At 45.3% G+C, this 10,309-nt stretch overlaps 1 protein-coding gene across 3 annotated transcripts in view; it reads left to right on the top strand.

Moving 5' to 3' along the window:
- The first annotated feature begins 2,733 nt into the window (after nucleotides 1–2,733).
- TTC8 (tetratricopeptide repeat domain 8) overlaps nucleotides 2,734–10,309 on the top strand; it is a 64,553-nt gene continuing 56,977 nt past the window's right edge. For 2 of the 3 annotated variants that reach the window (XM_040227496.1, XM_040227495.1), the window contains exon 1: nucleotides 2,737–2,858. In XM_040227496.1, coding sequence (XP_040083430.1) covers nucleotides 2,757–2,858 — 102 coding nt within the window. In that variant the 5' untranslated portion in view covers nucleotides 2,737–2,756. Of the gene's footprint in view, nucleotides 2,859–10,309 lie in introns of all 3 variants that reach the window. The other variant, XM_040227494.1, reaches the window with a different exon arrangement.

The following is a 10,309-nucleotide window of genomic DNA, read 5'->3' as shown; positions in this document are numbered from 1 at the left end:
TATAACTTTCTCTCCCTTCCATGAGAGAGGAGAGTCTTTGCTACATCCGCATAGTTTAGAAAGTGTCTGGTACAGGTGGGCACTCAATAAATGCTTGGTGAGTACAAAGAAGTTATTAAGAGGATTGAGTTAAGAAGGTATGTGATGTGTCTATAAAATTATCTGGAAAAGTTTGAGATCTTAAGAATAATTTATCTAACAATATTGGAATTATACATATATTAAAGTTGTATTAGAAAAATGTAGGTTCCTTCTTTGTGTCATATGAGCCATCGGTTCAGTTTAGTCACTCAGCTGTGACCGACTCTTTGTGACCCCATGGACTGCAGCACGCCAGGCCTCTCTGTCCATCACCAACTCCTGGAGCTTGCTCAAACTCATGTCCATTGAGTCTGTGATGCTATCCAACCATTTCACCCTCTGTCGACCCCTTCTCCTGCCTTCAATCTTTCCCAGCAACAGGGTCTTTTCCAATGAATCAGTTCTTTGCATCAGGTGGCCAAAATATTGGAGTTTCAGCTTCAGTATAAGTCCCTCCAATGAATATTCAGGATTGATTTCTTTTAGGATTGACTGGTTTGATCTTGCAGTCCAAGGGATCTAGTTTCCTCACCAGCTATTGAACCAGGGTGCCCTGTATTAGGAGTACGGAATCTTAGCCACTGGACTGCCAGGGAAGTTCCCATATGAGCCATAGTAATGTCCTTAACGGCAGGGAAACCTGAGTGAAGAGGATACAGGAACTCTCTGTATTATCTTTGTAACTTTTCCATGAATCTGAATGTATCCTAAGGAAAAATTGAAGGTGGGAGGAGAAGGAGATGACAGAGGATGAGATGGTTGGATGGCATCACCGACTCAATGGACATGAGTTTGAGTAAACTCCAGGAGTTGTTGATGGACAGGGAGGCCTGGTGCACAGCAGTCCATGGGGTCGAAAAGAATCAGACATGACTGAGTGACTGAACTGAACTGAGTGTTTAGAAAATCTGTCTAATATGAAACAGGGGTTGGGAATCAGTTCTATAGAAACCACTTACATTGCACCAGAAAAAAAAGTGCCCCATGAAATATTGAGTCCAACTGCCAATTCCAGCATGCACAGCCCTAAAAACCTGAACCCTAGAAGCAACGGGCTGCTGCTTTGGAACAGGCTACATTTCTAGAAGCACTTCCAGGGAAACAAAAATGGAGTAATTGCAGTAAACATAACTGGAATAATCACAGTTCTGATAATTAATTGCCTCTAAGATACAGAAATTCAAGAAAGACTGCTTAGTAAAGGAGAAAAAACTACGCACAACCCATTTCTGAGTTTAGAAAGGTGTCATTTTGATATATATGAAAGGTATATATATCTGGATTCAATATAATGTCATTGTGGTACCCTTGTGATTTGAGAAAATTATCATTTATCTTTGCTAAAAGCTGTTGTCAGTTTGCTTTTGATCTCTAAAGGAGATTTAGACCTGATCAGAAAGTTCTTCAATGTTGAGTTACTATTTCTTCTCCTGCCTCACCCACTGTGGTAGGAAGAAGGCAAGGAAAAAAGATCCCCTGGCTCTACATAATGAAGTTAACCTGGATTTAGCTTGATCTCACGTCTCTTTTCCTAATTATTAAAGATATTTGTCATCTGTGTAAATCTCCAGAGGAAAGTTAGAACTGTATAAAGAAATCACTGTGCACAAGTGAACATTTGACAAACAAGTGCTTGGAAATGGCGTTTCTAAAAGCTCCTTAAAAAAACTTATTTTTTGCTTACATTATTTTGTTCAGTAAAAATATCTGATTTATAAATCCAGAACCCCAAGGCATCTTCAAGTTAACAAATGGTATTAGCAGTTTGTAATGATCCAGGTAACAATCCAGCTCCTTAACTCCATGTGACAGCACATTAATAATTTCTCTGGGCCTATCTCAGTTTCTCATCTGTAAAATGAAGGATTTGAGAATATACTGAATACATTTGAGAATAAGCCGTTCTCAATGTACCTTTTCATTGGGACACAGAGACTCGGCGAGAAGGACTTAAGAGAAACAGACTGGAGTGTTTGCGGATTTAGGGCTTGGAGTTCCGGTGGGTGGGATGGTGCTGAAGAAAGGTGTCCCCTGTGTTTCTGAAGTCGGAGGGGTAAGTGACAGGGGTATAGGAATGTCTGAAGTGGAAGAGCAGCACGGCTACTGCTGGAGGACCAGCTCCCGGGACTTTTCTGGCACTGGCGGAGGACGCGCGTTCGGTTGCTAGGCAACCGGGGGTCCTCGGGGCGGGTGGAGGACCCCAGTAGAGGTGTCTCAGTCAGTGCCTGCCCGCTTGGGTGCGGTACCGGCCTCGAAACGAACGAAGTAGGTCGCCTTTTCAAAGGTGCACAGTTTCTGGAGCCAAGGCTTGGCGAGCCCCAGAGCCGAGCTCCGCCCGCGGCGCGTTTCCCTGTCCCAGTCCTCGGGCGCGAGGCGGGGCGCCTTTCGGGCGAGGCCCCCGCCGCCGAGCGTTGCTGGGCGGGACCGGACGCCGCCGCCCGCGCCCCCCGCGCCCCCCGCCCGCCCCGGCCGGCCCGAGCCCCCCGCGCTCCTCACGGCCGCCTCAGTCCCGGCGCCCCCAGCGCCTGCCGCCGGCCCGAGCACTGCGCTCGCTGGCCCGTCCCCCACCAGCCCGCAGCACCCCTCGCCCGCCGGGCCCGCGCCCCGCACCCGCCCTGGCCCCTGGCCCCGGCCCCGGCCCCGCGCCCCCGCCCGCGGGCGCGCCGGGCTCGGACATGGAGCCGCTGCTCCTGGCCTGGAGCTACTTCAGGCGCAGGAGGTTCCAGCTCTGCGCTGATCTGTGCACGCAGATGCTGGAGAAGTCCCCTTGTGACCAGGTACCGGCCGGACCCCGCCGGGCCTGCGGGTCTTGGCAAGAGGGCTCCGGGGGCTCCCCGGGACCCCACCGGGAGGGGGCAGCAGGGAGGAGGACGCAGGGCGAGGGTGACCCTGTGGTCAGCACGGACGCGTGGAGCCCAGATCCTCCGGGACCGCGGCCGCGCCCTCCGCTAACTTCAGCTGCTGAAAGACAACAGCTAGGAGACCACCCTCAGATGTCGCTGAAAAGATGATGAACTCTGTTAGGTCCTGTATTCTTGCGTATCAGTTCAGTCCAGTCGCTTAGTCGTGTCCGACTCTTTGCGACCCCATGGACTGCAGCACGTCAGGCCTCCCTGTCCATCCCCAACTCCCGGAGCTTATTCACACTCAGGTCCATCGAGTCGGTGATGCATAGATTCTTGCGTAGAGGTGGGCTTTTAAGCTCGCTGCCTGTTACCTCTTAATTTCCAAAACAGTTAATGTATAAACTTAAAAATCTGTAACTCCCCGCCCCACCCCACCCCCGAATGTAATAGCTGCCTTTTTTTCTTTTGGATCAAACGTATAATCCTTCCAGTTCCTCTTTAAGATGGTTGTCCAAAAGTGGGGAGCTTTGGATTCTGGGCCTTGAGTGCAGCTTGAGGCAAACAATTCAAGTTAGGGGAATGAGAACCTAGGAAGGGAAAAGATACATTTATTATTAGGAGGGTGGGGTGAGAAAAATAATCCCTCTAAAAGAAGGAGATGATGGCATTGATTGTAGTTTACTCTTAAGTAAAGTACAGTGTTAAATAAGTGAGTGAAAACGGTTATATGCCGCTTGTGAGAGGGGCACCACTGCGGTGGTCAGGTAGTTCTGGAGGAGGCCAGAAAAGGAGAAAAGTGCCTCTAGTAAATGCGAAATGTGCGTATGGAGCTCGAGTTCCCCAGCTTTTCCTCTAGTGGTGTTGGCTTGGGGATGTTAGAGAAAAAAGGAAAATTGATAAGAGTTACATTCACGAAGTGTGGGTTGTTGCTCCGCTCTGCCTTAGCTCCTAGCAAGTGGATAGTGGATAGCCTGTCAGGGAGAATAGTTTGGCCTTCAGACAGACAGCCCATCTCCCTTAGAACAATCTTCCTTAGTGGGAATGCTAAACTAGGTTCTCTTTGGGTTAGTTCCTATTGGTTAATAAGACTCTTATTTCCATAGGCAAGCATTTTTCCGAGTGTGTTTCTTGGCACAAGTCGTCCCAGAAATACTGCTAAAAAAAAAAAAAAAGATTCCACCCTCAGGTTTGTTTGGGAACCATGACAAAATATGGACCCCTTTACAGTTTGTACAACCAGAGTTTGTTACACACCAGTGATGTACCAGACATTGTTTTTCCGTTGAGTCAGGGTAGTTTCCATTCTGCAGAACAGTCCCCGGAGGAAGAAAATTTCCTCATTAAATGCATTTGGGAAACGTATGTTCCCTACTTAGAGATTCATACTAAAGGCTCTGAGAATTTCTGCAAAAAGGAACTTAACTTTGCCTGATTTTGATGACTACAATAGTTATGAAACTTAATTGACCACTGATTCCTTTTGATTCCTTTTGTGGCTGTGGGTGAGGGTCAGATCACCCTAGAGAGAAATGTGTTATAGGCAAAGCAGCAGTGTTTTCTATTAATAGTTAAGACACTGTAATCTTTATAAAAACCATTTTTGTGTTAGTTTTCAGGTGTTAGAGTGAAGTGGTTCATATATATATATATATTCATATATATATTTTTTTCAGCTTCTTTCCTATATAGCTTGTTATAAGATATTGAATATAGTTCCCTGTGCTATATGGAAGGTCTTTGTTGGTTCTTTATCTGTAGCAGTGGGTATATGTTACTGCCTAAATCCTGACTTATCCAACTCCCAGCCCACTTTCCCCTTTGGTAACCATAGTTTGCTTTCTGTGTCTGTCGTCTTAATGGTGTAGTCACAGTGACATTCAGTATTGCAATTCAGGTTTCGTTTGTGCTGGGCACTGTGGTTAGGTCTTTAGTGTTGAGTGACCTTTTATAGAGTGCTTATTACTTGCCAGGGATTAATTCTATAAATTATGTGTATTTCTTTGCTGAGAATAGCCTTGCAAAGTAGGTAACAAATCGCTAACATTTATTGAGTATCCATTGAGCCTCTGTCAGGCTTGATTTGGAGGGTTTTCTGTTATCTCATTTAATCCTCAGCTAGTTTAGGAAGTTGGCGCTATTTGCACCATTTTGCAGGTTGAGCCCAGTGAAGCACAAGGTGAAACAATTGTCTGAGGTTACAGAGCCGGTAAGCCTGTTTCCTTTGTCTATACGATGCAGCTTCTTTGGTGCTTATGGAACCTCATTTTTCAAAATCCATGTCTCCAGACTTTTCCTAGTACATTTTCTCACCTACTGTTCCTTTTTTCAAGATTTTGGCTAAACGGTAAGGAAGTTGACATACCTGTGTACTTGGGTTAAGGGCTCTGAGAAGTCCGGAAGGAAGGTAACCTGCCTAATTTTGATTAAGGCAGCATTCTAAAACTTATTTGTCGCCTGGTTTCTTGTTTGGGGGAGAGGTACAAATTTTTCCCGGGGAGGTGTTGTCACTTTGGGAACGCATAGGCAAAATCTTGGCGTTGTTATTGGTTAAGACCCAGCTGTAGAGGAGACCGTGACTCCTTTCCTCGTACCTAGGGAGAACAGGATGAAGAAATTAAGAACTTCCTTTAAAATCTCCTGAATTGAGAGCTAAACCAGTAATAACTGGAATCTCTTCACTTGGTCTCTTATGTGGGTTCCTTTAGGCTTTGCTGGCCCTCTTGGAAAATTAAGACTCGTTACCAGGAATGTTTAGTGGTTCTAATTTTGATAATGGCAACGGAGAAAAGGAGAGACAACCTCATGCTGGGAAATAGCGCTGTTGTCTTCGGTTAACCGTCTGGCGTGGTTTACATCGTTATGGCAGAAGGTCTTGTTACTTCTTGTTACTTCTTGCCACTGTCCTGTTCGTTGTAGATTTGAGATAATGCTTCAAAATGTGCTGTGAGTGGAAGTGTTAGTCGCTCAGTTGTGTCTGACTCTTTGGGACCCATGGACTGTAGCCCACCAGTTTCCTCTGCCCGTGGAATTTCCCAGGCAAGAATACCGGTGTGGGATGCCACACCCTCCTTCAAGGGATCTTCCCGCCCCAGGGGTCGAACCCAGGTCTCCTGCCATTGCTGGCAGATTGCTTACCATCGGAGCCACTGAGAAAGCTTGGTGACACATAATTTTAATATCCTAGAAATGTTTTTAAAAATGTGATTCTTTGCTCCTGATTTTTTGTTATGAGCAGCGGTTGATATGTTTAGCTGCTATGAGTGTCGGAGATGGCCTGGGAGAATCAGTACCAGATTCTGAGATTGAGGACGTGCTTTTCCTCTCGAATCCTTTTGTTATGCCGAGGTGGTTTATTTCTTTATTTGTGTTGTCAGAACGGTGAGCAGCTCTTTGCCGGGAACAGAAGTTTGAAGATGATGTTACCTTACCTACCTGGCCCTCGGATGCCCGGCTTGGGCCTCTGTAGAGTTGGCACGGCTCACTGCTGCTGGTTATCCTTGAGCCGGCCTTTCAGTGCCGAGCTCTCTCTCTCTGCGCTTTCCTTAGCCTGGATTTGTGCGTGTTGTATCCAATTGTTGCTTTGTTTTGGAAATATGTTCCAGTATGATTTTCCCCACGCTTAAAGAAGCCGTGCTTTTTCTTCTTAATTAAAAAGAATTTCAATATTTATGTTAGAGTGCTGATGGAATTAATGAAGAGCTTTAGGAAGCTTAAGGAGGTTTTCCTATGATTAAAAGCCCCCAAATTCTTCTTTCCTCTTAGCATGTGAGTCCGGGATGGCAGGTCTGTGTGGGATGGCAAGGCGTCTGGCACACGGGTGCCCTCATTACTGATTAATATTTGCTGAATGAGTGCAGCAGTCACATCCACAGGCGCATTGGGAGGGTGTTCTTTATGTGTGCCGGCTTCCGCTCTGTTTACCAGGATCCCCCTAGTTGTCTGATGGCCTCTGCCGCTGCCTGCCCCTATCTTAATTCTCGGCACCATAGGTTCTTTTTATCTTTTTTCCTTAATACTTATTTTTACTTCTTTAATTATTTGGCTGCATCGAGTCTCAGTTGCGGCACATGGGATCTAGTTTCCCGACCAGGGATCGAACCGAGGCCCCCTACATCGGGAGCTTGGAGCCTTAGCCACCGGACCACCAGGGAAGCCCCACCGTAGTTTCTTTAAATGGATTCACCTTTCAAATAAGTGTGATTGCATTGTGGGGCATTCTTACTTCCTTTCTTGTTTCAAGGAGGAATTTTTTTTTTTAAACCAGTTGAGCAGTTTCTTCCTGGATCCTTCCAGGAGAGTATTTCTGGTAGTAATTATCATCACTGGTATTTCTTATGACGCTCTTGTTGTTCCACTGGAGGAAGTTTGGAGACTGGCAGTCAATGAAGAGCTAACAGAAATACATGATCAGAGCAGAAGCAGATGGTCCTCAGCCCGCAGTTAGCTGGTTTATCTTCACATGTCTCTTTAGCCTCATGGGCTTTGGTTGGTTGTTTTTTGAGGCATCTGTATTTTAGACTATCTTTCCCCTGCAGCTCTTTGAAGTACCATTTCTATGCCACCCAGCTGATTTCAGTACAAACGAGTGACTCTGAGTGCCTGGCCACATGGAAGAGAAAGGAAATGAAACTCTTTCTCCTGAGTGCTGAATGGATTCATTTTTGCTCTTGCTTTTTTTTTCCCCTCCCAGAACAAAAATAGCTTTTGTTTTTTATGTTAATTTTCACTTTTTAGCTTTGCTTATTTTTCTCCCAGATGAGGAAAACCTCTCTAAAGTGATTTGCTCTTTGTTAATCTTTTTATAAGCTGGTCCAGGGAGCTTCATGAAGATAACATTTCAGTCGTTGATACATTATTAACCTTGGGAGATGAAGCCCACCTCTAAGACTATTTCTTCTACATTTAGTTCTCCTTTAAGAGATAACATTTTGGCGTCATATCAAAAATAATGAGTACTTTGTACTTTTTATTAGGGCTTTCCACGTACTCAGTGGTAAAGATTCCACCTGCCAATGCAGGAGACATGGGTTCGATCCCTGGTTCAGGAATATCCCCTGGAGGAGGAAATGGCAACCCACTCCAGTATTCCCGCCTGTGAAATCCCGTGGACAGAGGAGCCTGGTGGGCTAAGGTTCATGGGGTCACAACGAGTTGGACACGACTGAGCGGCTGAGCGCACCCTTTCTACTAGGATGTGTGAATTTTAGTTTGATTCTTGCCAATGTCAGAGTAGTCAGGTTGGCTGGAGAGAGCGGTATGATATGCTATGGACTAGCTTGTTTCCTTAGAGTAAAACGTTTGTATTTGGGTACAGAAGGCCTGACGGGTAGGTTGAAGATGATAACGTGATGTTTGGCAGTGTGGAAGGGCTCCTGAAAAAGATGGATTCTGAACTGCTTTTCCAGATGCAGAGTGGTAAGGGATAAGTATGAAGGACTAAGGTGCTGACCAGTTAAGAATAAAGGACAACCGATGAATTCATCAGAGTTTTCCCATTTGGCAAAACACAGTAAGAACAATCAGTTCATAGAAAAGTGTTGTCTTTTTTGAGAGTTTTTTCTAAATCGTAACTGGGAAAGTGGTTAAAAGTTGTAAGATATAAAAAAGAGAAATGCAGAATGGCCTTCTGTGCAGCAGTATGACCTAGAGGGGATGCTTGCATTCACAGCTCATGTCGGTCATCCTGATTAGTCGCTTAATCTGATTACTGTTCTTTGTGTTCCATATGTCAGATTCATGGTTTTAAAAAAAAGCGGCCCCAATTTTAGCTCCAGTATAATTTACCAGTTCATGAAACATACAGGGTTTTCAGGTGGTGTGTGTTTTTTTTTTTTTAAAGATAATATACTTTTCTTAATGGGGTAGATTTCCAATAAATTTTTAAAGCACTAGAATCAGTGATTCTGGGAGTGGGAGGGTGAGCTGTGTATCAGAATGGGGGTAATTCACATTTTCCTTCCCCACCACCAATCTCTGCTTATAACGAGAGATGTTGCAGCGGAGAGTTACGACTGTAAATGGTCTGAATGTGGAGAAAAGGCCGGAAGCCGCTGGCTTAGATGAACGGTAGGGAAGCAGGGGTCCCCAGTGAGATGTATGTTAGTAGTTGGTTGAGACAAGGATCTGGTGCTGCAAGCCAAATAAACATCTTTCTGTGTGATTACCTAATTTATTTCCTCACTGGGGCCATGGAGACTTACAGCCAGACAATCTTTTGATTCGAGACACTGCAGAGCAGTTCACTTTGCTGAATTTTACAGATACATTCCCACTTGGCTCCCTGGTCACTAAACCTCGCTAAACCTTCTGAAATCCGTCATTTCTTTCTCACATTCTTTCCCTTCCTGTTATTGCTAAATTCTGAGTCATGACCCCGTGGTTTATGAGCAGAGCTGGTTGGACTCATTAGCCAGAGTAAGTATTGATGGCAATTAGGAAGTCACATTCAGAACTAGCTGGAGATTTTAATTCCCTAAAGTAATAGCAACAACCTAGGGAAAGCTGTACCCTCGGGAGGAAGGAAGCCTGCTGCTGTGAATTGAGGTTTATGCTCATCAGTTTGTGCTGGTTCTAGGCAGTGCCCCTCTATTCTCTGTCTTCTTACTCACTCACTTCAAAGGAGATTCAAAGGGAAGTTTTGATTTGATGCGCCATAATTGGGAGTCAGTTCTGAGTTCTGAAGAAGGAAGTAATAGCTGGATGCTTTGCTGCTCATTAGATACATGTTTTTATAAGGAAATTCTGTGTGGTTGATACTTGTTGAAAGTGCTACTACTTTATACCTCATGAACTAAGACAGTGTATGTAAAAGAACTCTGAAAATTATGAAATGGTCTTTAAGGTGCCGGGTTTTATTTTTAAAGCTCTCCTGTAAAGTAGGCACTAGGGCTCTTGAGTTGAGAGGGGGATGGGGCCATGGAGGTGGCCTGACTTGTTCAAGGTCCTGCAGCTGAGTGGCCCCCTGGGGGGTCAAGCCCAGGTCTTCTGACGCTGGCGCTGCTGCTTTCTGCTCATCTGTGCTGATGCCCCTGGGAATAATCCACTAGACCAGGTGAACCTAACTTGTGGTTCCTCATGTGCGTGGGTTAATTTAAATCATAAAACTATAATTGACAGAGACCCAAAGGTCAAGGTCTCAGTGATTTAAAAAGAGTTTTGCCCTATCTCTAGATTAAAATATCCTGACTCTTTCCCTGTGTTGTCCTGCCATTCGTGATGGGTCTGCAGACCAGCCTTGGTCTTCCAGACCCTACAGCAGTCTGCCTTCCAGCCTTGCTAAGATCTCAATACAAACCTAAGTGCATGCTCTTGACTGAGAGTGTCTAGGCTCAAATCTTCCCTGTACACTTTGATCTCTGAGTTTCCTCATCCATCAAATGGCC

Source organism: Oryx dammah, unplaced genomic scaffold, assembly GCF_014754425.2.
Source record: "Oryx dammah isolate SB20612 unplaced genomic scaffold, SCBI_Odam_1.1 HiC_scaffold_26, whole genome shotgun sequence".
Taxonomy (NCBI): Eukaryota; Metazoa; Chordata; class Mammalia; order Artiodactyla; family Bovidae; genus Oryx; species Oryx dammah.
This window is presented reverse-complemented; position numbering and strand designations above follow the sequence as displayed.